At 39.7% G+C, this 27,780-nt stretch overlaps 1 protein-coding gene across 1 annotated transcript; it reads right to left on the bottom strand.

The window, feature by feature from the left end:
* Positions 1–27,780, bottom strand: GNS (glucosamine (N-acetyl)-6-sulfatase). Its single transcript, XM_006276398.4, has 14 exons — positions 27,548–27,780; positions 27,247–27,306; positions 26,398–26,604; positions 24,350–24,415; positions 23,548–23,646; positions 19,829–19,996; positions 15,530–15,612; positions 13,057–13,175; positions 12,349–12,452; positions 11,819–11,920; positions 9,332–9,439; positions 7,681–7,791; positions 5,809–5,969; positions 1–3,943 (listed from the first exon to the last, which is right to left on the bottom strand). The coding sequence occupies exons 1-14, from the start codon at positions 27,677–27,679 to the stop codon at positions 3,868–3,870; spliced, it is 1,596 nt and encodes a 531-aa protein (XP_006276460.1). The 5' UTR covers positions 27,680–27,780; the 3' UTR covers positions 1–3,867.

Consider the following 27,780-nt stretch of genomic DNA (forward strand, 5'->3'; position numbering starts at 1 on the left):
TGAGATGTTCATAGGAGATAGTTTATTTTTTTTTTTTTTTAAAGTGCAGCAGTGAACAGGGTTCTTTAAAAGGGCACTTTCTAATCAAAGTACAATTATAGTACAGTAGAATAAAAACAGGAACTAAATCAGAGGGTGGTACAATCACATGCCACATGGAGAGGAATACAAATAAAATTGCATTTTAATGATTTAAGAATTATCTTCAGCAGTGTAACAATCACATTTGTGTATCTACTTTGTATAGTGTAATCACTCCAAACAGCAGTTTATCAAATTATTTTAATTTAAACAATTTATTTTGCCTTTTTTGTAGATGATTCAAGATACACACTATAGGGGACAGCACTAAAACATTTGCTCCCTGAGCTGTGAGAAATCAGTTCATCAGCCCTGCAAGCACTTGTTAGGTGTGTTCACTCATGCAAAAGTGGCAATACTGTGTTAGGTAAGAGATTTGTTTTGCTCCTACCATAATAAAGGAATGCGTCTTGCAAGGTTTTATACTACATAGTACCTCTGTTTTAATCAGGCTAGAGCCTGGGAAACAATTGGGTAGTTTAAAATAAAGTCAAGTCACATTTTACTGAAATGAGACTACAATTCGGTAAGGCCTCTTCACTCAACTGTTAGATGGCTCTTGAATAATAAGGTGCAAGTAAAACACAGTTGTGTTCAAACATTTTAATCAAATGTTACATCTAGAAAGGCCATCACAACTGAAGCCTGCTGTGTTTTAGAATCTGACCCAGCTGTACGTTAAAGTTCCTTCACAACGGTTATTTCAACTGATGTCACACAAAAAAACAGAAGTGAACACTGACCATTTCAGAAGGGTGAAAAATACTAGTAAGAATAAATGCTTCTTGGAAAAGAGCCCGCTATATTAAATTAGAGCAGACACCTTAAAGCTATAATGAAAGGGCATCTAATTATTGCTGCCTGTCTTTGACAGTTACTTGGCTTAAGCTATTTGAAGTAAAGGTTTGTTCAGAAGTATTTTCCCCCAAAATGTATACCCTTTTTGGCAACTCGGAAAATAATTCATTAGTGGAATATGATGATGTGTAGAATTTTTCTATGACAAATCATACTTGCTTTATAGCAGAATTCAAATTGGTATATGGCAGACTCAAGGTAAGCAAAGAAAAGGGTTAGGCAAAGAAGGGAGGGGGGCATGTTGGACATGTTAGATAAGGGTGAAACTCTTCCTCATTTGACTCAGTGCGTGTTCTATGCAATCAGTTTTCAAGTCAATATGGGTAGAACATGCAAACACATATCATTAACCAGTTAAGTTTTCCCTTCCAAACAAGCATTCTATAGTAAGAAAACTTAACATTTAGGAGCAATTATATTGAGTCACCCTTTAGTCATAATTACAATAGCTTTTTCTACAGAGAAGAGCTACTTAAACCAACCAACCCAAAATTAGGCCTTGATTACTACTACACAGTTCAACTTAACAAGCTACAACTCCTGCTGCACAACCTGCAGACACACTTTAGCAATGTGTCCATTAGCTTTCAGTCACCCTGATTTAAGGACTTGCCTCCATCCCCTGAGTCCTTTCACACCTTACAGCTACCAACCAGAGTATATAGTGAGCTCAACTGAAAAGTAAAACACAAGTCTAAGTGGCAGAACAAAACTGTTTTTAAAGTGAGCCTTTAGTTTATGATTAGGAACATGTCTCAGGACCTACCATATTAGTAAGGTGAGACAAGGTATCAGGGACAAAAGTGATAAGCAAGGAGATCTATTTGCAGAAGAGGCCAGAGACTGAAGGACATTTACACAGGATAGATAGGGTAGCAAATGAAGAAGGAAACAACAGGTTGAAAGCCATTGTTTTAGTTGATGAATGGAACACAGAAGTATTCAATTAATTTAATGGAAAAGGATTTGAAGATTATACAGATGGGAACACACCCTTAAAATACTGATCCTACAACTTTAAGATTTTGCAGTAGAAATAAATGTTCAATGCATTGCATATCTTCAGATTAGCAATCTCTAAAGTTAAAATTCTCCTTCCAAATCAGAATTTAAATCTCTTCAAACCTGACCAGCATGGCATCATGAAAGTTTACTCCTACTGGAAAGGGTAAAGTTTACCTCCCACCCTTATTTGTATGCTACCCTCTACAAAAAGAAGAAGGATGAATAGTAGAGGCTGCAAAGACAGTGGCTCAGATATGTCAACACTGAAATGAAAACAAAAAAGTTAATGCAATTAAACTTATAAAAAAAAAAAATCATAGAATGTTTGGGACTGTTTGAAATACTTTCTTGGCAAAAGGTTTTAACTGGCAATGTTCCCCCACAAATGGAGCCCGAGTTAAAGATATCTTGGTAACTATATCAAAACCAATGACTTAAAGAAAGGAGAAATTTGCAACAGCTCAATTTGACAATTATTCTTTTTCACACTAAACTACAGTTTACAGCCTAGAGCAGAATAATCTTGGATCCTGCAATATCAAAACAATGCAGTCAGTTGCCAGCAGCTACTCTGAATAACTTCCTTTTCTATGCAGATGAACTCTTTAAAAAGTGTGCTGAATGTTGGTGTTTTTTTAGACTTTAGAAAAGAATTCAATATTCAACATAAGATAGAGCCATCATCTGTGAGTTTCGTATGAGCAGTCTTTAAAAAGCTGAAAATATCAGTAGGCTGAAGAAACAACTGAACCTCATAAAAGCAGAAAGCTGGACAACCTACCATGGTCAGAAATCTGGCTTGCAGTTCTTTGGTGTAAGGGGCACTTAATGCAGTTTAATAGATAGATAACAGCTCTCAACATAAAAGGAGCTCTCTGTAGGGAAGCACTAAAACTACCTAAAGTGGTCATCTTACTATGATTTCTGATGAGTAACGTTTTTAGCTATTTGGCTCTCAAGAGAGAATCAATTTAAAACCACGTTTATGTTGATCAGATCTTTAATCATTTGCAAGACACTTGGAGGCTGGAGACACATATGACAGACTATTGTGGTGCCCAATTTATCTTTGTTTTCTAACATTTATTCCTGTTCCAGTTCTGAAGCTCAGCTGGCTTATTGTGATCAACATACAGGCACTGTTTCAACCCAACACTTCAGGTTAGTCTCAACACTATTTTGTTTTGAAATAGCATGCCAAAAAGCCTATGTTAGAAACTTGTAAAAGCTGTTCCAGTGATCTCTCTCAACTGATTTTATGTTCTGAATGGGAACTATTATAAAATTATATTCTTGTTTGAAAGTTACTAAAGCAGCCCAGTGAGACTGACTAGCCTAGTGTGAAATGGTCTCGGTGATAAAGGTTAATATTTTGCTGATCCTAGTCAGATCCTGTAGTTCTGACTAATGCTTTACATATTATGGAAGTTTGCTCCAGGTTAGCAATGGAAATGAACATTGGAAACCTGTAAGTACACACTTAGATTTTAGGAAAGTCTGTCTAACAGAGTGAATATAGGTAGAGTTCTCTGTGCAATACAGTCTGTCCAGGTTAACCTAATTCAACATGTCATCCATCTTTATTCATATTGAAACAAAATATGAAGTTCAGATTTACAGGTCACAGGTCAAATCCTATCCCTGCAATATTAAAAGATACTTGAAAGACAAGGTGATAATCACGTCTGAGCAAAAGAGATTAGCCATGTCTGAGTTTGGAATTACAGTTTGGTTATCAAACACACATATTGCACAAGGCAACCAGCTAGAGATAAGGGTTTCCCTTTCCCTCCAAAAACAAGGTCTGAACAGCCAGTTGATCAAGTCTTCCAGATGCAAATCAGTGAAGGTTAGAGACAGACCTGCTGCAATCACTGAGGACATGGCCACTGGTAGCCAGCTGTATAAAATGATTAAATGCTGTTAGGAAGACAGCATGGAAAATCTGCGAGCCCGAACAGCATGGTTGTTGAACATCAGACGTGGGTCAAACCTATACCTAAGATGGAGAAAGGCAAAGCGAGCTACCGTTAATCCACATAAACACTGCAAAAGTTAACAATGCAGCACTCAACATGGGCATGCAATACAGAACAGAGCCCAAATATTTAAAATGTACTTATGATAACAAACTAAGAACAAATGTTACTGTACAACAACATTACTTGCAGAAGCTGCTCTGAGCCTTTTGGCTAGGAGGATATAAATTAGTAAATAAATAAATAAAAAAATTGCATTCCACACAGATAATACTTTAGTTAATCACTACAGTAATCTAGAACTATAGAAATAGACAAACCACTTTAGAGAAATAACGTAGTGGCACTTCTAGCTAACACTAATGATTTTAGAACCTCTGCAGTAGCATCAAGTGTGTCAGAAGGGTCCAGGAGCTACATTTTCAATGGTTTTGCTGTAGTTAAAGCAAGAGATCACACAGGGGGTCAGCCTCAAGTTATACTGAAACTATGCTTTCACCTTTAAGTCCTGTGAAAGTTCAAGAAAAAAAGTGGATTTCTTCAGCTCAAAAGCAAAGCAACAGTTAACTAGAGTAGACAAACGATTTGTTTACAAGAGGGTTTGCTGCATGATTAAGCTCAAACTATAGTTTATCATTATTACTTGTCTTGATTAGTTAAGGCTTAGATATAAAGTACAGAGATATGTTTTAATAGCTATTCAATTAGAAAAATCCCTGCATACAGTAGTGAATAGCCAGAAATCTTTAAGCCAGGGGTGTTAACTTCATCTGGCCCTGCAGGCCAGAGAGCAGTGTGGCAGACTGTCCACAGAGTAGATTGGGCCCAGAAACCCATTCCATCTCTTCCTCCCCCAGCATACCTGATCTGGTGGCTGTTCAGCCAGTCTAGGACTTGCACCACATGCAGTGCAGATCCTGGATTGTCTGGAACAGGTGCAGTGTGTGAAACAGTCCAGCTGGAGTAGCTGTAGCTGCACTGTGCTGCATGCAGTGGCTACCCTGTGGCAGCTCCAGGACTGTGTTGAATACAGCAACCTTGCTGCAAGTGGCATGGATCTCAGACTGGCTGTAGTGGGCACTGTGTGCAGCACATGTCCCAAAGTGGGCACTGTGTGGCCAGGGCAGACACCACATGCAGCGCAGCTGCCACTCTGGCCAGACAGTGCCACAGATCGTGCCCATTCTGGCCACTCTAGGATCCATGCTGCACACAGCACAGGTCCCAGACCAGCTGGAACAGCTGCTGAATCTGGTATGTTTTCAATGGACCAGATACAGACCAGCCCTATGCCACAGGCGCATGCTGCGCCTCATGTGGCTTTGACCAGATTGAGGGACAGCACCAGGATCCAGGTGGGGGCTCTACAGGTCATATGTTTGACACGCCGCTTAATGCTGACAATGGCTGACTGAATTACATTGAAGTATTATTAGCATTTTTACTGAGCTTGTATTTGATAGGTTTTTATATTTAACAGACACCACATACTGTTTATTTATCTATCTTCAGCCTTAACAATTTTAAGGTTACATTTTAAACTTAAATTGATAGACTAAAAATGTAGGTGGATTGTCCAAGACAAAGACAAGAGAGGCCATTTTCATAATTTTGGTTGGAAGGTATGCACTGGAGTTTTCATTTAGGCAAATTTTTCAGACCAAGTACCCACATTGCTAGATCATCTCTACGAATTTAAGTATTTATGGCAGCATCAACTAGCTCTCCAAGGTAAAGGTTTCTTTTTTCCTTAATGAAAGGGAAAAATAGAATTAATCTCATAGGCAGAGCTACATGTCAAAGGAACTAATTTTTAGGCATTCCTGAGATGCTATATGTACATATAACTAGACATAAAATTAAAGGTTAAAAAAAATGTTTTTACCCTGGGTCAAAGACTCCTGGCGTACGACAGGTTGCTCCAGAGCATGACTGTAACATCATAAGTCGATAGTTCATCTTCTCTAAAATTTCTTGATCTATTGTTTTAGCAATATTATTAATCTGAAATGGGTCTGCAGTCAAGTTATAGACTTCTACAAACACCTGTGTAAGTAGAGAAACAATTCCTGTATTATTATATTAAATGTCATCTATTTAACATATAGTCTGCATGCTACTTGTGAGAAAACAGTGACAATTTATTTTCTAGTATTACGTATTAGCTTTATTGTATATATTGTCAGTTAGTTTGTACCATTCACTACAAATTAGGTGCTTTATAGACCATTAAGAAATGATCCCTGCCCTAACTTTTATTTGAAGGCAAAAACACTTCGGGGGCAGTGCTAAATAAGTTTTATATATGTAGGAAGGAGGTTTTGGCCATGAAGTTAACTTTCTAGTAATGTAATTAATAGATTAATTAGTTTCTAAAGAGAGTAAAGTCTGATCTACTCAGATCCTCTTAAGCCAATTTTCTTAAGTCTTTCTGTAGAGCTGGCCCTAGCATTCTTTAGTGTAAAACAGATCAGGCCGTTAAAGATCAGCTTACTTTGTCTTTTCTCAATGGTCATGTTTGAATTAACTGTATACATTTGATCTTCACCATTTCCAACTGGTTAAAACATGGCTAATTAGCTCTACCCTTGGCAAAACACTTTTTCATCTACCCCAGATCTTTGCAGAATCTGTCAGTGGAATAATTGCTGAAACTGAACTCAAAGGCTAAAGCAGTTGCTTTATTTTAATAAGATAGGATGATAGTAATTTACTTTTCCATGTGAACACCACAGTGCAGATAACACTGACCTGGAGTCACAGTTGCACAAAAGCTTAATGCTCGGTTTTCCTCCAGGTTTGCTAATTAAACACTGCCAAACTCCAGAAAACCAGGAAAGAGCTAAAGGTGATGCTTTAACTATGACCCTTAATATGCTAGCTTTTACATAGCATGTTCTCTGCCACTCAACAACAAATCATTCCAGACAAGCTCTCTAAAAATCCCTGAAGTGTATAGGGAGGAGGTCTGATGTGAAATTGTGATGAACAGAGAGTAGATGGCATTTTGTTAGGTAGTGGCAAGGTATTGCAGTGTTCCCAGGGTCTCCCCTTTTGTAGAAGTGCAAAAATCTGCCTTGGAACAAACATTGTCATTGCTGTCTGCTCCAAAATATAATTTTGGAGACACTGCTCCACATATTAACATGTGAATCATTCTGCTTGCCTTACCTACAAGCAGGCTGAAGTCTGGAGAGAAAAATTTGACACGTCAGAAGACCACATGTTTAAGTGGTAATGGAATGTCAGTTAAATATACTGGTGGAAAAAGGTAAGCTTATATTTTGTAGTCAAAATATTATTAGCAAGTTCTCTTGTGCTGCAATATTTTACTGAGCACAACAAAACACACATTGCGCGCACAAGACTGCGGAGAGCCATTAGTTTAGTCTACAGCAGAGTTCTCTGCCACTTAAAAGTTAAAACATTTAGGGTCAAAGTCACCTTTGGTGCTAGTAGGAATTGTTCCAGGGCTGAATGTTGTTGCCGCCTATCTATCTCCTTTTCTCTTGATCCTAAAAGATGTTTTGGTTAAATATTTCTATCAGCTATTAAATCTAATATTTAGCCTACAAGTGGAGCTAGTCTCCTTCCCTCAAGTACTTTATGCAAACCTTGAAGTCAGATAAAATGTTCAGGCAGGCACTAAATGATAATTAACATCTGTTGCAGCAAGATAACTTCAGATGGGGAGCCAAACATTTAAACACAGAGTTGTTAAAGTGAGATTTAAAAAAAAAAAAAAAAAAAAAATTACCTCCAGGTCATCAAATTCACAGTACTGGAGATCCCATGAAGCAGACAGTGTCCTCACACAAGCATACGTGTTGTTGTAGGAATCTTCACAAACACAGTCTGGAAAACAGTTCTGCAAAAGAAATTATTTGAGAAAAAAAAAAAAAAAGTTAAAACATCTCTTCATGCTGACCTGGTTTAATCTTCTAGCCAGAGTCTAGACAAAATAAAGCAGCTTAAACACACGGCAGTCAGAAAAAATACTGAAGGTTAAATTGCAACAGCCTTCCCCTGATAGTCAAACCAATGCATCTTCTCTACATTAGCTGAATGTTCTAATACAGATAACCTTGTCTGCCTTAGAAAATATATTGTATTAACTTATTTGGCAAATGTGATATCTTTTATTAAACTAACTCAATAGATGGAAAAATTGTTCTTTGCAAGCTTTTAGGCACAGACACCCTTCTTCAGGCATAGAGAGAGTCTGCTGGTATTGTCTCTATGTTTGAATTATTTTTTTCTAAGGAATTATTAATATAGTAGTCCAAGAGTTGAAAACTATTTTGAACAGCATACTTGTTATCAGGAACAGACAGGTATGCCATGTAGCTATCCTGAGGAAGCTCTCACAGTAGGTGATCTAATCCTGAACCTCACAGCTAGGCAGCAGGAAATAGCATATTTACCTTTACCAGAAAGCTTTCCAAGGATGGACATACACATGAAACCTAAACCAGAATAACTTACACTGCTGGAGTTTTACTTTCGATTCCTTCCAGGGTAATGTCCAGACTGAGTGAAATTACCTCAGGGTACAAATTTGAATAATTTGTCCTTTTTAAACACCAGCATAAATGTTTTTATCTCAGCAAAATATTTGTAGAACTAATACCATAAGATAGCCTCCTTTTCATTCTATTGACAAGTCTGCATTAGTTTCACAGTATTACAGGCTGTGGACAAGCATACTTTAACACTTTTAGGGAGGGGGAACTGCTGCTGCTCAGGAGTGCACATTGGTTGTTACATTATAAAGCTTATAGCCACCTGATCCTATAGTGACATAAAAATGAGCTCAATTACTACAACTTTAATCCTGAATGAAACAGGATTAAAGTTGCCATAAATTTTGCTAGACTTATCACTACAGAAGCATGAAGGCATAACAATTGCATCAAAACAGCTTATGCATTAGTATCATCTAATACCAATATAAAAAACTGTTACCCTGATAACAACAGCCCTACTAAGTAGTGAATACCTCCACCTACAGAATGTCTTTAACTGGCTGTGTCAAGAGACTATTACAGATTCACACATATGATATTGTTTTCTTCAGCATTCTCCAACTCCTCAAGTATTGCAAAGGGGATCTGTATGACATTGAAGCACTAATTAAAGTTTCCAGGATAAAAAGCTGATGTTAAACAATCAAAACGAACAACACCCCTCCCCCCCCACTTTCAATGTTAAGTCTGGACATGTTTTCACAATGAAGCTAGCCTGACTTACAGATCAAAAAACCACAAAGAAATCTTAAAATCTCCCACATCACAGGAATGCATGTCGGGTCACTGACTACCCTAAATCTCTAAATAGAGGTTCTATTTTAAAATGGTATCAGGAAACATACAAATACATTTACACTGAACAACTTTAGCTCTGCTTACAGAGACACCAGGTCCCAAGCCAGGGCAGGTAGGATCACTGCTGTTAAGCCCTTCTCCCTGATACTCAACCAACATATCCGATCTCCAGGTCACATTTTTGTCTGCTCTCTAAAAGAAAATAAGAATTATTGTTATTTTACTGTTTGACAATGCAGTAAGTAAAGATCTTCAGTGTTCTGGATTACTGCTTGCTGTTTACAAAATTAACCTGATGCAAACCCAATGACCTTCACATATAAAGCATAAGCAAACTTGGATGAATGCACTTTACAGCCAAATGGAAGATATATACTTCTCCAAATAACAGAAACTAGAAGTACCTTGTTTCAAAAGGGTATAAACTGTAGTTCATACAGACTATAGCCAAGTAACAACATAAACAAGAAGAAACAAAAGCCATATTGCCAAATACCACTGAGTTATAGTCGTTAAAAAGAGGGTATGCAGTTTGGCTTGTTTTTTTAAACATGAACACACACACGAACATTAGGAGTGCATTGATAAAGACTTTCTTGAAGGCCTCGATCTGCTGCCACTATGTCCCTTCCCTCCCCCAGACTTACTGGCTGGATACAGGTCTCCATGCTGCCGGGCTGCATTCCTGGCCGTGTGCATGCTGCAGTTGCGCCCATACACGTGGCATTTATCAGTGATATTACCAGTTATACTGGCCAAAAAAAGCTGATTGTTGGTAACATTAATTTTCCTTTTTATCGGTGCCAATCCGATATATGACCAATGTATCAATGGACCTCTAACAAATGTAAAAAGAAAATCAGGCTACAAAATGAGGCAGCATTTCAAAATTGCCTTATGAAGACGTAATCAAATAAAAATCCAATCAACTTTAAGGACTGAAAGTTTAAAATTGCCCCACTTGCAGTTTTATAAATCACCTTTTTACAGATAAAAAGGCTCGTTTCTTTTTTGTTGTATATACTTGAGAACCCATACAAACAATATAGAAACCCAAAGGCTTAATCTGTAACAGATAAGATTTTTAAACTAAAGTGAGTTTAAACTGGATACCCTCTTATCATTACTCATACAATAAGAGTTTTGTTCAATATCTTTGTCAACAACCTGGATGATGGCATAGAGTATACCCACAGCACCAAGCTGGAGGGAGTAGTAGATACACTGGAGAGTAGGGCTAGGATTCAGAGTGACCTAGACAAACTGGAGGATTGGCGCAAAAGAAAACTCGAGATTCAACAAGGACAAGGATAGAAGAACCCTGTGCACTGCTACAGCCTGGGGGCTGACTGACTGGGCAGCAGCTCTGCAGAAGAGGACTTGGGGGTTACAGTGGACAATAAGCTTAAAATAAGCCAGCAGAGTGCCCTTATTGCCAAGAAGGCTAACAGCATACTGGACTGCATTGGTATGAGTGTTGGCAGCAGGTCAAGGGAAGTGATTATTCCCCTCTATTCAGCACTGGTGAGACCACATCTGGAGTACTGTGTTCAGTTTTGGGCCCCCAACTACAAAAAGGATGTGGACCAGTTGGAGAGTCCAGCAGAGGGGCAATGAAAACGGTGAGGGGGCTGAGGCACATAACTTCTGAGGAGTGGCTGAGGGAACTGGGCTTATTTAGTTTAGAGAAGAGAAAACAGAGGATTTAATAGCAGCCTTCAACCACCTGCTGGGTGGTTCAACAGAGGATGGAGCTATACTGTTCTTAGTGGTGGCTGATGACAGAACAAAGAGCAATGATCTCAAGTTGCAGCATGGGAAATTTAGGTTTGATATTAGAAAGAATTTTCTCACTAGGAGGATAGTAAAACACTGGAATAGGTTACCCAGAGAGGTTATAGAATAACCATCCTTGGAGGTTAAGACAAAGCTTTGGCTGGGATGATCTAGTTGAGGATGGTCCTGCTTTAAGCAGGAGGTTGGACTAGATGACATCATGAGGTTCCTTCCAGCCCTAATTTTCTATGATTCTAGACAGCCCTCTTTTAAATCCTGATGACTCCCTGTATCTCCACAAGGGCTGCTTTCAATTTGTAGGTCAAGTAAAGGATCAGCTACAAGCAGCTTTATTTGAAAAGACTTCTGTTCACCTATAGGAAGGCTTAGATTTCTTCTCCAGTACCACCTATTAAAATTATGTTGAATGAAATATGAAGTTGTCACAATTTGCCCCCATACTATATCCAAAACTTAGGTGTCTTGGTTAAGCAGACAAATAGTAGGCCCTTTTAAAACAGGAGCCATTTGTTACCAGCAGTATAAGTAATCAAAGGATAAAAGTAATTTTCCATTAAAAATTCACCTGCTTATAACAGAAAGCACCCTAATTTATCTGCATTCAAATATCACACTTGTATTTTATTACTGTTTCCATCCAGCTAAAGCGGCTCCAAAAATGCCATCAGGGACAGAATATTTGGAATGTGCATCCTTCCATATCATTACAGGAAACTGTATTTTCTTCAAAGAATATTGACTAGATTGCTTAGTTACTCCCATCTGTCCACTTACCAACAATGGCAATAATGACATCCCATCCATCTGGGTCTTGTTTATGTTATACCCGGCGATATCCAATATAGTGGGACCCAAGTCAATGTTTGCAACAAGCATCTGAGTGGCAAGGGAAACAAAGCATTATTGACTTTCATAAAGATCAGGGTTCAGAAAGACTAAAACTAGATAGTGATTTAAGAACAAGACAGTAAGATTCTTTTACGTTATGAACATTTGGGTGGCTCAACCCCTTTATAAAACATGCCCTTTATGTGAATATGCTGAACTGAGTTTTCAGTGTTCTGAAATGTTGGTAGAGTTTTGGAAATGTCCAACCCCTGCACCTCAATAGATTTAAGTAGAAGGCATGACCACCTATGCATCAAACAAGGTGCATACTCAGTGTTAAATATTGTCTTTTTTTTTTTTTTTGTAAAAGAGACCTCAGCAATAAGGTTCCTAGCCAGCTCAGCCACTTTCATAAATGGATTACTTTGAAAGAATGCAAAGACCTCACATTATTGTAACCTTGTTTCTAATCCTACCTTGTTTGTCTGATTTGGTTTGATCCCTGGTCCTCGAACAAGCAGGGGAACTTTAATGTCAAACTCATACAGCTGCCGTTTGTCTATTGGCAAAGAAAATTGTCCTGGAAAACATATTGGAGAGAAGCATGTATTTGTGTTTTGTTCATTTTATGATAGAAAAATCTCTCATCACCAGCTGCCTCCAAGAACCAAGGTTTATTTGTTTAAATGAGTCTTTTATCTTGATCTAATATAGCCAGGCCCAGAGTCTATATTTACCTACAGATTTTCTTTTCAAGTCTATTGAAGTCAGATTCCAACCTTAAGAAGTTGGAAATATACTATTCCAAAATAGTATATTACTTTACAGTTTAATTTGTTGAAGTTCAACTACATATAAAAGAGACACCTGAAGAGAACTCTTTCCTTTCAGTAAGAGTTGGTATAATAGAATTTTACCAATAAAAATCTCTTGGCATTTCAGAATAGAAATGGAAGAATGGCCTATGTATTTTAAGACAGTATGCATAAGTACAGAAATTAGCTCAGAATGATACTTAACAAGGAATCCAAAAACAAAAGGGAAAACTCCCACAACCCTCTACACAAGTGAACCTCAGAACCAGAGACAAATCATCTCTGCTTTATAGCAGAGCATGCAGTTTAATGACTATAAAACCTCACTAGAAGTTTGTAGCAGATTTGGGAAAGGACAAGTCTACTTGCCTGTATGATAACCATTATCCGAGGTAAAAAATATATAAGTATTATCTAATTCACCATGGAATTCCAATTTCTTTACCAGTTTCTCTACTAGGTCATCTACTGACAAGAGGGTTTGCCATCTGTATGGGAGAAAAAGTAATGCAAATCAGTGTTCAAAGTTCAGAATTAACTGTATGTGGTAAGTAGTAATAGCAGGTAGGTCATTTGAATTATGATATAAATAAATACAGAGATGTCTATTTTATCACTCTGAAAAAAAATTGAGAATTCTCTTATACCACTTTAACAACAGCCTTTCTAAGAGAGAAGCAGACTTCATCTATCTCATCTGGCTTTGGTTTTTACTCTGTAGTGTCCAGAAAGTCAATATGCTGATTGCTTTCAATCTTACCTAGAAGCAGGCAGAGACCATTTCTGAAGTAACCAAAGCAGCATGCTACTCTCAGAGTAATCTCTTGCAAGGCCACCTATGAGTACTTCTTTTAGGAGACAGAAGAACTAGAACTCCTAGAAAGTATTTTTAAACAGTTTCTATATTCTTTTCTGCATGAAAAAGTAGTGAATCTACCAACTATTTCTTAATGCAAGGATCAATTTATGTATAAAAACTGTGTATTCCTATTTAAATCATTAGCAATCTCCACAGCAAGTGAAAGAATGATAGCTGTGGTTGAGTGCAGAGAACTTCCTCTGGTTTAGGAACATTATACTAAACCACCCAGTTCTTTTTCATTCTTGGGTTCTGGTACCTCAAGCATGCACTCATCTCAGTTCTTGCTCAGTTCTTATGATTTGGTTGCATGATCTTTTTTACATGCTTCAGGAAGCAGAAACCTAAAAACCAACCCCATCTTCCTTTCCCAAAATAGCACATAGCACATGTCCAGAACAGAGTTCTACCATATGAAGTTCAGTGCACTTTTTCAGATCCTGATTTTTGGGCTGTTTTTTTTTTGTTTTTGTTTTTTTTCTTCTTTTTTAGGAGCCTGACAGAAAAATGAGAGACAAAGCAGCTAAGAACTCTTAAATATACTCTACTTAACATTATGAATTTCTTGGCTATTATTGCTACTTGTAATGCATGGGTAAGGAATATCTGAAAAACGTAACTGCATCTTTCTCTGGAGACAGAGTTCCTGGCTGCCTACGAATTCTATAATGTTAATGGATATATTGGAATGGATCTGAAAACAGATGAGGTGCTAGCCTAATTCCCAGCAAATTAAAAATATTATGTTATGTTCCAAAAAGAAGCTGATGGGATGTCATCACTGTAAAAATTAGAATCCAAGATAGCCTCTCTCCTAAGTGACCAGCCACACTACAAAAAACCATACATAAGGATCTATCTATGCTATAACTCCATCTAACTGTATAGCATAGACATGCTGAAGCTCTCTCAGGCACTGCTAACTATCTTGCTGTGGCAGCAGAGCAGAAAGTGGGCTGCAACACCCTACCAACAAGCAAAGTAAATACTCAGGTGGTTAACTTGTACTGAGTTCCAAGCTGCTGCAAGTAGACTGTTACTGGTGCCCAAACTAACTAGTTAAAAGCTAACTTAGGCATGGTGGCATTGCAAGTATATGGCAGTTACATTCCTAACAAGTGCCTCATTCCCTAGTATACGTCACTTGGCCTTCAGAGGACACATCCTATACCTCTGTGCTGCAGTAGGCACAGCCATCAAGTCTCTCGTTGAATTATGAAGAGGCAAACGGAAGGTTATCAGTACTGAAGTGATTCAGCCTGTATCCCTGTAGAATACACCGTCAGGTTACTAGATCTACAGACTGGGATCTAATTCATACCCACAGCCATGCTAGCTAGCCTGGGTTGTAGCCACAACTGAACTCTGTTGAAAGGTAGGTGGACCTTCCCCCTGTCAATCTGTGATGGTAAATTTACTACAGAACCTGTACAACTAAAAGGAACGTGATTCTATTCCTCCTTTGTTTACCAGATTGTAACATAAAGAAGTGTACCAAACTTAATGGGACTACCTGAGTGCAAAGTAGAGCCTTTACTATTGACAGTACTACACAAGGAGAAAAATGCAGATCAATTATCAGATCCAAGGCTAGCAGACTGGAGGAGATAAAAAGTTAAACGTCTCTCAAGTCCATTCAATATGGAAGTCATTGAGACAAAATGGAATTCCCATACATCAACCTTTCATGCACTAAAGATAAGAGAAGCAGTTACGAGATTAGGCAACACTTTGTTCCTTCATATGCTGTGTTAACATGGTTATACAAAGTACTATCCAAAGCCTTGTAGACTACTTATAAGTCTCTCTCTCAAAAAAAAAAGAATGGAAAGCAGGAGCTTCAGTGACCCACATCCAAAGAACTACTGCAGGTAATTTAACTGATAAGAGCAGACTTTACAGGCATTTTAAATACTGTATTTTTACAAATGTGGCCTCATCTGCTAGGGATTCTACTCAACATTTTCAACCACAGGTTCCTACCTTTTCCGAAATGCATTATCTAGAAATTGTATCGAAGAATTAGTCATTGGAGTCTTTGCTTGCCTGATTAACCAGTGCTTGTTCTTAAAAAAAAAAAAAAGAAAAAAAAATTGTTAAGAGATTTGCAGAGTAGCAATGTAGGAGTCAACTTTATATTAATTCTTAATTTTATACATGTTTTTATTCCTAATCTTTGTTTGATTGCAACAGTAACACTTTAGGGTTAAATCTGTACATTATCACTATTAAATATTAAAATTAAAGAGTAGCCTGGTCACAAAGCAACCAAGCTCTAATCTTCCTCTCAAATCATGCAACTGTAGAAGAGATTTGGCTCCCTTCTGTTCAGTTTGGAACACAGCTGAAAGTGTCTAGAGATCACTGCACAGTAGCCCAGGGAAGAGATTTGTGCAGAAGCTTCACTTGCTTTTTGGGACAGGCTCTTTTAGACAGAGACTGGTGGCAGTAGAGAAAAATACTGGAAAAATCCTACAAAGTTACTAGCATTGTAGGAAAGGCCGGAGCAGAGTACTTTTGTTGCCATGCTCTCTGGACAACATCTAGAGGAGAGGTGCACCAAAAGGGAATAACTGCTTAGCCTGGGAAGGGCTGAGGACTACTGAACCTTGCAGGGAGGGCTGAGGACTACTGAACCTTGCTCAGACCCTCGTTTAACACGAATTTATGGCAGAAGACTTGAGGGCTTAACAAGAGGGTGAAAAGCATTTGTAAAGCTTTTCCATTTGGATCTTTTACCCTAGAACAGCACGGCCTTTTGCTTTGGTTCAAGGGTTAGGTTACCTTCCATTACCCAGATCAGACCACCTTTTGACCAGAGAAACTGAGGGAGTAGTCATAGGCCTGACAAGAAAGAAGCCACAGTCTGGGGCATGTTAATTGTGCTATTTCATGTACAAAAACAGGAGAAGCTCTGTAAAACTTACTAGCCAAAGCTCTTATATAAAAGAGCTTGTGCTTTTCAGTTTTAAGACCCAAGGCAACACAGATCACCTGACCTTTCATCATCCTATATTTCATCATGAATTTGGTGGGGTCAGGATCTTTTGTGACAGAACTTCTCTTTTTGCAGTTCTTCCCATCCCCCAACACAAACACTATGGATCTTGTAAGTTCTTCCTATGAGTCATTTAGTTATGACCATTTCACTTTCCCATTCTCTATTTTTGCAGACTGTAGGACTTCACTGAGTATGGGGAAGAACAATTTGAATCAATTTATGTTCAAATGAATTCAACAATCTCACTCTTTCCTATTGTTCTGTTTCTTTTGTTAAATGCTTAAGATTTCCCTATGCAAAATAAAACGACTGTGTAACCAAGACCAGGTATTCAGCCTACATTTATAGACTTGGCTTGATCAAGAGAACTAAAGTGCTGTGGGGGAGCTAAAAGGGTTCCTTTCGTCTTACTCTACTCTTATCTTCCTAACCTTACCTTCCTTTCAGGTTAGGTCCACTAAAAAAAAGACTAGGCATACCCAAATCTACTATCTAGGTGCTACCACCATCAAATTCACTTCCTCTTCAGCTACCCCTTGCATTGTAGAAACATAACTCCTACTGCCACCTCTGCTTCACCCAATGATCTGTTGAAATCTCTTAACCCGAAAGGCCCTGAAGCTGGATTTCTTAAAGTAAGCACTTTCTCACACTTTGGGCTAGCACGCATATTCAGGACATGATTAAGCCAGGTACCAATCCAAACAAAACAACCAGTCAACACATGCTTGTGTATATCTGTTCTTTACCCCCAAGAAATCCAAGTGGTTAGAAGACTCACTTCAGATATTCAAGTCTGAGGTTCAAATCCTTGTCCGAGAGGAAAAGCTTCAGCCTTAGCCTACCACACCAAGCAATGCTCTGGCCTACTGGCTATTGACTATTCTGGGGGTGGGATTCTCCATCTCTTCTGCTGGAAATACTCGGCTTTGGAGTAGGGACGTAAATGTGCTTAGTGCATTTCCCAGGCAAGCTCTCTAAACACCACTCTACTCTTGGGTAGCTCTCTTTTTAACATGGATAGCTCTAAGCAACTAACTCCAAGAGAGATTTAAAGATGATAACACTTGAGCAGAGGGCGACAATCATCTGGCCAGTAAGACTGGTTCCTGTCTCATGTGTCTAAGTGGCTGAAAGCCCAAAGTCCTACTTGTTTATCTGAACTTCACTTCTGACTCACTCCCTGCTCAGCTTGCTTGCGACTGTCACATTCTTCAGTGTCTTAATCCTCCCTATAAATTGACATGATAATCCTACATATCCAATGCTGAGAAGTAGGTGGCAAGGTGCTGCAATACCTAGAAAACTTTAACAGCTTGGGCCTCAGTCCACACTTACTACTGAATTACCTGAGCTTGTACTGAATGAATGGAGTTTGTATTAGCCATGCTGAAAGAGATGAGTTCTAAGACTACAACACTCATCTATCAATTAAAAGAATGAGCTGAACACTAGGGTCTAACAATAAATATTCTTACTGTTGAGGACTACACAGCAGCATCAGTTATATCAAATTAACAAACTAGTATTTCCCTCTTCCCCTGTTCTGTATCATTGGTATCTAAGGATAGAGTAACTACTGTAAGTATCAGGTATTAAAGTGATTTTTTGTGGTTTGCTTGTGCCTTGCACTGTTTTTGCAAATGCAGAATTTTTTTTGCCTTTGCTCCACATAAAACAGCAGTTCCTACACTATTAGCCAATGATTGTGTTTTAGCTGCTTGCTGACTTAGCTGGCCATAGATCCTCTTCTATCCTGCTATTTCGGAAGTGCTGAATGGAGTAACTGAGCCTCAGATTAAAGTAAGGTTCCTTTTCTGGAATAAAACAAAACCTATACAACTTCTGCTCCCTGCTACCTCCTTTATGTACTTCTAATTTAGCCTAAGCCACCTCTCTCTTCACATCCCTGCTCTATTCATAGGAGGTATCCCATAACTGAAATAAGACTGGTTTCACATCATACTCTGAACAGTTAGGTTAGAATCATTCTGAGCTCTTCCAGCAAGAAGTTATTTCCAAGAGCTCTCTAGCAAGAGCTTTCAAAGTTTCTTCCTGATATTCACTCAGAGCAAACTTTATGCACACTGGCATCATGAGGATGGAAACAGGAAGCAGTTTTAGAGCCAATTAAGGGCCTTTAAGATTAAGAACAGGGTCCTGAACTACATTGGAACTGAAGGCTGAATAGTGATGTGATGTATTCTTGAGGTTTTATGAGCCTATGAGAGGCAGCTGCATGTCTTACTAGCTGAAACTTGTGGCCTTCACTTTCAGCCACAAGCCGAAAAAGTTGCAGAAGTTTAGTCTGGGGCTGACCACATGAATTACTGTAGTCAGGCTTTGAGATAATAGGTACATCTCCCAGATGACTGTGGAAGGTGTTTGTCCCAGTTGCTGGTTGTGTATGTAACAACACCAATTCAACAAGTCTGGCCAAGACTGCAGCCTGCCTTAACAGCTGAAGGACAAATGTTCAAGGTTCTGTCATTGCCCAACAGGCTCCAAGTGCTTTCTTCTTACTCATATCACCTCCTACTTAACTTTAAGCCAACCAAGATAAATAGGGGTTTTTGTACTAATCTCAGTGAGACATCCTCCTGGTACCACTGTGTCTGACAAAGACACCCCAGTTCATAAAAATCCCCTGGTGGCCCCAGCCCTGTGATTCATACTGAGACTTTTTTTTGGTTAGCCCAATAAGTTTTTCTGTTGGAGACTTTTTTTTTTTAAATGGGGAAAAAGGTAAAAAAGGAGCAATTTAAGAGTTGAGAAAGACAACAGTGATTGTTCACATGGAAATTAGGAAATGTCATTCTCTGCACAAAAGCTATTGATTAGAACACAGTCTGCTGAACAAAGTTGTCATGTTTGGCAATACCCTATATGCATGCAACTATGAGCCACTCTGGCAGCATAATCTTAAGTCTGGAAGATGAATATGGAACTTTGATACATTTGTTATTACTAGTTCTACCAGTTTTGGAGCAAAAAAATAAGTTTTTATGTCTCCAGCATCCATTGCTACCTACTTTTATTTTGTTCCTGAAGGTCAGGTTAGTCACTCTGTTACCACCAGCAGTGCTAGAAACATTTTTGAAAGGTCATTATCTTACAACTGTATCTGAAAGATCTTGGATAGTTAAATATACAACAGGACAGTATCAGTCCCATCTTCTCGGAACTTCAACATGGTATTTTATATCCAAATCAGGTTCACAGTGTACTAATTTTCACTAGTCAGCAGGGTAAGCTGTACAGATTTTTGAAAATTATTTTACCTTTCCATGAATGTTAAAATTGCTGTTTCTTGGTGCACTGACATTCTGGAAGCTCTTTGTATACTGAGGGGCAGCTATCCAAGGAGAGTGTGGTGCTGGAGTGGAGATCATCATGAAGAAGGGTTCAAAGTTAGATTTATATTCCAAGAAGTCCAAAGACATGTTAGCCTGTAAACATACAAATTATTGGTTTACCACTAGTCATAACAACCCCCAATACAAAAATTTAAGGGAACCCCAAAGATCAGAACTAAAAAGTTCACATATGAACCCAAAGAAGCACTTCAACTATTTAGGAGTCTCCTTGCTTGCGTATCTTTAACTGTCTGAATTAGCAACTTGTATTACATTAATCTCAAGTGTCATATTAACTATAAACACTATTTCTACATAAACACCTCTTTTATTCCACATCTCCAAATACTACTCTGTATCTCAGACCTGCGAAGCTCAAAAGACTCAGATCTCACCTCATTCTGACTATACTTATGTTATCAGAATTCTAACCCCTGCCTGTACTGACACTTATTTTTTACTTATATTTTATAGTCATTTGCTATCTCTTCATAGCTTTCCTAAGTCTTCCTAATATTGGAGGATATAAAATGTAGTATTCTGCCTGAAAGATATGAATTGGCAATTTTAACTGATCTCTGATCATCTGGCTAAGACTCTATTCCCTGCTCTGCCTTCATTACATCTATCCTACAACATCCTGATGACTCCTTGCATTTTTAAGAGGATGGAGAGGTTATCAACTGGGCACAGATTCAAGCTCCACTAATTTCAGCTGCTTCATCTGATCTTTTCCCAACTCCTCATTTGCAAGTCTTACCTTGAAGACCTTCCTGTTAGTCTTACTCTCCATGTGATACCAAGTTTAACTTGCTACATCTGCCAGCTCATTGTCAATAGCCTTTTCTTGGCCAGTCTTTGGAACTGGTCCAGGGGTGGGCAAAATGGTGGACCTGATCAACAGCCAGACTCCATTTCCCAGAAGCCCCAGCTCATGTCGCTGCAGCTGGTTTCCATGGAGACCCCAGCAGCAGTGGCACCATGACAGTCTAGAGCCAGGGTTTCCATAGAGACCAGCCCCAGCAGCACTGGCAGAGCACATGGCTGGGCAGGGAGCTATTCTGCAGCTGGGGCTGGGATCCTGCAGTGGTGACAGCATGGTCTGGAGTGGGGGCAGAGCTGCAATCCACTGCCTGCATGCTCCTGCCCAGGTGCACGGATTGCAGCTTTGCCCTGGCTCCAGACCACTGTCACTGCTTTAAGATTCGAGCCCTGGGGCAGCTCCCCACCGAGCTGCGTGCCCTGCCAGCGCTGCTGGGGCTGGTCTCCATGGAAACCCCGGCTCCACAACGTCATGGTGCATCACTGCTGGGGTCTCCGTGGAAACCAGCTGCAGCAAGAAGGGCAGGGGCTACTGGGAAATGGAGTTCGCTGCAGGTCTGATCCAGCCTGCAGGCTGGACTTTGCCTGCCCCTGAGCTAGTCAGTTCTTTGCTATTCTGATCTCATGCACCTTTTCTTTTCTTCCTGATCAATATACTTAGTCTCTCTTGCTATTCTTCTCTCTGAAGAACTTTCTGTAACAGAAGATTCAGGGTCAACTTTCTCCTATGTACTCCAAACATCTATGCCTTCGCAGCTATAGTGATGCGAGTTTTGCAGCAAGAGCCTCAGCAGAGAACAGGAAAAGTGCTGTAGCTGTCAAAGGATCAGAGGTACTGAGACACATACATTTTTGTTAAACAGTGGCCTAACCTATAACAAAACCCAGGAAGGACTGCAACAAAAGATGCCGACTCCGATGCCTAAAGTTAATCACCAACAGGTCATTAGCCGGCAAAAGCAGCTTATATTTCATACCATGCAACACAGGAAACATCAGATCAGCGCTCCAGCCTTTCCTGAGTGGTCCTGTGTAGCTGCAGATTTGGCAGCACTGCCTAAACCAGCACTGCACACTAAGTAGATTAAAGCTCAAGCTTTGAAGAATTAAATACTAAAAAAAACCCAACAAACTTTGGCAACTAGTTCAAGGAAAAATTCCACCCATGTATAGCTACAGTCTGTTTCATCAAAAAACAGGATTAACCCATCCCAACCCTACTCATCTCCTGAACAGAGATTACCTGACAGATAGTTATTGGGATAAATCAGTAGTTCTCAAACATTCTGGGTTGCATACCACACTTAAATGTAAGATTCTTCATTATGTACAATAAAGTAACATCACTACAACCCCTCTGTAATCTCTCCAACAAGCTAAAATACTATACAGACAATCATCCTCCCACCACTTTTTCCTTCCTTTTATATTTCCCCTTTTCCTTTCCTTCTTTCACATACTCTTTAGATGCCCACCACATATGCACAAGGATAAGTGCACCCCATTTTGAAAAACAGTTGAGAGATCATTGTTGAAATAATACTCTAAGTCAAGAAGATAGTGACTTTTCAGCTTGGGGGGGGGGGGGGGAATGGGACAGGACAGGGCCTGACATTTGTTTTTTTCCAATTCCAATTTTGGAATCTAAATCAGAGAGCCATTCAATGACCGAAACACTAGTCACACACTTTACAAAACATACCATAGCAATGGGCAACTTTTTGCCCAACGGGCAGCAGGTCTAAAACTGACTGGACTCTCACCACCAGATAGGAATCTTCCTGTTTGTTATCAAGGCACATTGGTTGTAGGTGTTTGGGGAGTTTGAATTTTGTGAGTGGTACTGGCTTTCCTGTCCTGGGGACTGAAATACTCATTTTATATATATTATATATTTGATTACCCTAGCCACCCTGACATTCATTTTTTCATTGTTTCTGTTTCCTGTGCTGTTCCTGTTTGATTTTTTATATATTTTTTTTTAATATATATTTTTTATAAAATCAATGTAGCTTTCCCTTAACACTTGTGACAGTCTATATTTTTCTATGCCTTATTAACTTTTAGAGGACTAATAGTATCTTTTTATATACTTTAGGACAGGCCACTAATGACCTAGTCAAATGCCAAACAGCCATGTACCCAACCAGGTGGCTTGTTGCTTCTGCAGTGCAGTCTTTTTTCTTCTCTTAAGGTTGAAATCTCTTGCTATTTGTGACAGCTTGAAAAAAATACCCTGATAACATTTAGAAATTTAGCTGGGATTTTAAAGTATATTTTAAAAGACAGAGAGACAGAGACCATACTTTGAACAAGCTATGTCTAGTTCTCTAACATTTCTAAGTTACTTATCTCTTTGGAGAATCCCTTGAAAGCACATTTCTAGATATTCTGTAACATCCCAGCATGAAGAGGAGGTAAATTAACTCAGTTGCCAGAGTAGCTCTGTTTACATGAAACACACACTAATGGTTCTTATGTAAAACAACCATTTTATAGCTCTGTGATCTGAACAAATACTTGTTCTAATTGGATTGCCAGATATCTAACAATGAAGTAACTATGTCACCCAACAGGTGTTAAGCCCATGACCAAAATCAGCGGTCACTTCCAGATCACACCTTTGGCTGGCAGAAAGGTATCTGGAACCAGTTTTCTTTTCCTGTAATTTGCATACAGGAGATTGCCATCTTTAAACATGGATGGAATCTTGTTTCACTAGTTATGCCATAGGGTAATGACAGCAACATTGAACATAATTAATTAATTCAACCCCAGGTGACCAAATACTACTTTAAGGGAGTTGTCACACAGTTTCTTACCAGTACATCTGTCAGGTAATCTACACTGTAGTTCTCCCCATGCTTTCGTGCCTTTCCATTTATTGAAAGAGTGTAATTGTAGTACTTTGAGTTTTTCTCCTGTAAGAAAGCAAAAAGAAATCGGTGTGTATTTATGCAAAATAGAAGGTCCATTAACTACTTCAAATACTTCAGGGTATGTACAAATATATATAGTTTAACAGCTTCAAAGTGGGGGGAAGCCACTCTTTAGGAACACACAGCAGCAAGTCTGCAGTGACACAGGTAAGCTAAACTGCCCCATCTTTGAAGGTAGTTTAGTTTAAGCTTGGAGCAGTTTTGCCATATCTGTGTTGCTAAAATCACGAAGAGGTAATACTTGTATCAATATCAAAGAATATCAATATAAGCCAATATGGTGTGATTGATGCATCTAAATCAAAGTTAAGCAAGTGTGTGTCAATCTTACATTTGCATGAGTTTGCTCTAAGTATTTGCAGTACCAAGCAGGGCAAACATTCTACAAGCTTTGCTTTTGGTAAGACCAGTGATGAGACACAATAACAAAAGGACTTAGCATTATAATAGAGCTAATTAGATTTTCAGTAATTTAGACAGACTCCTTAGTAATGTTAGAAACCTCCACAGAAAGGTTGTTTTTGTTTGTTTGTTTTTTTTTTATAACTGCAATATGAGGGAAGGGACAGTCACATTTAGTTATCAGAAGCAAGCAAGAGAGACCAGTTCTTATTCAGTGCATTTAAATTAAAATTTATACTGCAAAATATCTGCTGCTAGGTATTCAAGAACAACTGACACATACCAATGCATACCAAAAACTCCATCCTGGAGGAACATGGCCTACTCCCCCAGCACCTTCTGCTCCATACTAGAAAAAAAAAAAAGAGACTTAATTAGTGACCCAGCACTAGCTCACGTGCAACTCAGATAAAAGCTGTTTCAGTTGTATATTACTCTCTAACACCAGCCAAAAAGTCCCAGAGGCCAAAATCTACCCAAATATGTATACATACACACACAAATCAAGTCAGTTTATAATATCCACCTATAATACGTCAAGGTTAATGCTCAATTTATAGTTACTCATGCAGTCTCCTTATGCATCTATCCCGTGCACTGGAAGATGGAGTCCTGTAGAGAATGTGATCATTACATACAGGCTATCCTAAAGACTATGCATACTGGGGTAGTCTTGAATCTGGCATTTCTAAAATTTTCAAATTCTTGGCTGTTAAATCTAGAAGGGACAACAGAGTCATCTGCAAATAACAACTCCCATCCCCATGCATTCAGTAGAGGGCTTGAATCCTGAACTTTCACTATTGCAATGCAAACTTCTACCACTTTATCTAGAGTGGTCAGCAAAAGCAAAGGAAAGGAAACTTGCTGCTGTACCCATGTGCTGGACTCAGAATGGGGGTGGATCCAGCCCAACCTCACTCACTTCTCTCCCACTAAGGGTTTTGGAAAGCTCCTGCTTCACATAATCTAGGTGAGGTGACAGGATATAATCTAGGTTGGGACAGGGGTAATCAGAGGAGCCTACTTAAGATATTACTGTACTATGACTGCTCAGGTAGTTCCCAGTTATTCCTGATATGGTGTTACTGCAGCAGAGGCATGGATCTAGTTTTTTCCAATGTTAATATTCAGTTATTCTCCCATACCACTAGAGTTTGACTAAGGAATGTGACTATGGAATGCAAGGAAAATGATAAATTTTAAAGGGTGCAACACCCAGCCAGACCAAAACTGAATGTAATAGATGAGCTGGGAGCACATCTCTAGTCCTACACAGTTATCCCTACTGGATTTTAAAGGCCTGCTGCAAACAAACTGCAGAGTGCCACAGCTTCCTCCAAGGCGTTGCTAACATTTTGAGAGGAAAATTGCAAAGCAGCTTAACTAGAGAGGTCCAATACCAGCTCCCTATCTTCTAGATTTCCTTAATACATATTTTGTATAGCATCTTTCATCATCATGCATTTCTGAAATTAAAATCACTAATGCATACACTTGCCTATAAGGAGACATTTCAATCAATACCAGCAGGGAAAATCCGAAGTTATTTATTTTATTTATTTTTTATAAAGACCACCATCAAGTCAGCCTCAACTAAAAGCAGAAAGGCTTTAGAAAGAAGTACTACATAAGCAAGTTGCAAGCAGTAAGTGGCTTCATACCCATTTATTTAAGTATGAAAGATGAACAGCTGAGTAATTCTTCTATGGTTTGGTATTCCATACCCCCTATTTATAATTCTTAAAGCATCATCTCTAGAAATAAAGCCATATTGATTTTATTAGAAGTAAATCACTGTATTCTACAATTCCTTCAGTATCTAGCACCTCTCAGAACTGCTGAATTTCTCAGAGGGCTACTTCTCAAACAAATGCTGAGTTTTTGATCAAATTTAGATTTGATTTAAAGAATCAACATCTAAATTTAGATTGTATTCCTTTTCTTCCCCATTCTTATAGCAGTTTTAATCTGGAATCTTTGATCAGGTTATAAATATTCAGGGTACTACTTTAAAACTACAAAAATCAGTACTCAGGCTTTATTTTAAGGTCCACTGTAAGAAAGGACAATTCAGTTATGACACAGCACAGTATGGGCAAACCATATAAAAAGCATGGATTTCTTAAGGTGATACCTTGGACCAGCTGCATAGTTTGACCACAAGAATAGCCGTGTATTTGAAAGCTTATCTAACTCTATCCCAACTATGTAGCTGGCCCAATAAAAGATAACACCCCGAGAAATCCTTGCCTCGTATAATCCAAGGACTATCACAGCTATGACATCACTCTAACACTACCATAATATGGAAAAGTTGGTAAAACAAACCTCATTCAAATACTTCCCAGCAAAGAATGTTTGATAACCACAGGAGGACTGGAGGAGGGCTGGGAAGGTATAGGGTTCCTGTATCTTTTGCCATGATTTGCTGCTACAGTTTCCCTCCAGGGTGTTATTGACAACATGGTGATTGTGCGGGTACTTCCCTGTTAAGATGCTGGCTCTGCTGGGACAGCACAGGGCGCTCGGCACATACTAGAAAATAGAATAAGAATAATTTTTTTTAAAAGTTACAAGGTACAAGCCGAAAATGGAGCTTTTACCTGAAAATTTTGGGTCTCAAATGGCAGCAAGCAGTATGTGAAAAGATAACTTAACAGAATTACAGCTGAGATTCACGCAGGCCAGACCTGGGCGCACACAGGTGCAATCTATATCATTATTTACATAAAGATCCACGTCTTTACCTCCACTCTGAGACTGCCTGTTGGATTGGGTTCATTTGTGCTATAGCATTTGCAATTTAGAAAGGTCATTGTAGTTACACTACACACACAGCAGTAGCTATCAGCTCAGTGCTACCTATGCTCGCTTAGCGCATTCGGGTAAACAAGAACAGGGACAGGCTACTGGGCAACTTACTAGCCTCCGCAAAGAAAAAGCTTTATTTCTGTTTTGCTGCCATGAACATTGTCAGGAGCCTAAACCGCCTCTCTCTGATGACTGGGAGCCAAATTCATTTTCTGCCCTCCTCCCTGCACGTCTGGGCAGAGAGAAGCAGACTCAGAAATGAAACCATCTCAGGGGCAGGACGGCACGCACTGCGACGCTGCTCCAGCTCGCCACACTTTCAGGTGACACCTGAGGGGAGGCTCCAAGCTGTGCTGCAGTACCTACCGCGTTGGAGAAGGCCATGCCCATGTCTCCGATGAGGGCTTTGGTTTTCTTCAGAGGCGTCTGCAACGAAGGCAGCCATTAGGACAAGGAACTACAGTCACCCGCATGCCACGTCCAGTCCCGTCACACGCAACCCTGCCCGAGGGACCTGTGCCAGGGGGCGAAGCGCCCGGGCATGGGGGGAGGGGAAGGGTTGGTCCCGCAGGTGCCCAGCCCGCGTCTCAGCTTGAGGGCCAAGCTGCCGCCGGGCAGGGTTGCGCTTTGCGGGCAGGCGCTGGGCCCGGAGCGCGGGCGGCCGTACCATGCCGCCCAGGCTGACATCCTGGTCGTCGGTGAGGATGAGCACCACGTTGGGCCTCCGCGCGCCGCGGGAGCTGGTCGCCTCCGCGCAGCCCAGCACCAGCAGCACCAGAGCCAGAGCGGCGGGAGACATGGCGATGGGCGCAACAGCGGCCGACTCCGACCCCGCGACCACCAGCACTAGCACCAGCAGCCGCCGCAGCGCAGGAGGAAGCAGCCCCGCCCCCGGCGGCA

The sequence above is a fragment of the Alligator mississippiensis genome, chromosome 4, assembly GCF_030867095.1.
Source record: "Alligator mississippiensis isolate rAllMis1 chromosome 4, rAllMis1, whole genome shotgun sequence".
Taxonomy (NCBI): Eukaryota; Metazoa; Chordata; order Crocodylia; family Alligatoridae; genus Alligator; species Alligator mississippiensis.

Bases quoted from the DNA above. Each gene is read 5' to 3' on its own strand.
- GNS (XM_006276398.4), bottom strand. From the start codon at position 27,679: ATGTCTCCCGCCGCTCTGGCTCTGGTGCTGCTGGTGCTGGGCTGCGCG. The intron at 9,440-11,818 runs GTAAGTGGACAG...ATTTTCTTTTAG, and splicing joins TGTCATTATTGCCATTGTTG to AGAGCAGACAAAAATGTGAC. The intron at 3,944-5,808 runs GTAAAAACATTT...TCTCCATCTTAG, and splicing joins CCAGGAGTCTTTGACCCAGG to GTATAGGTTTGACCCACGTC.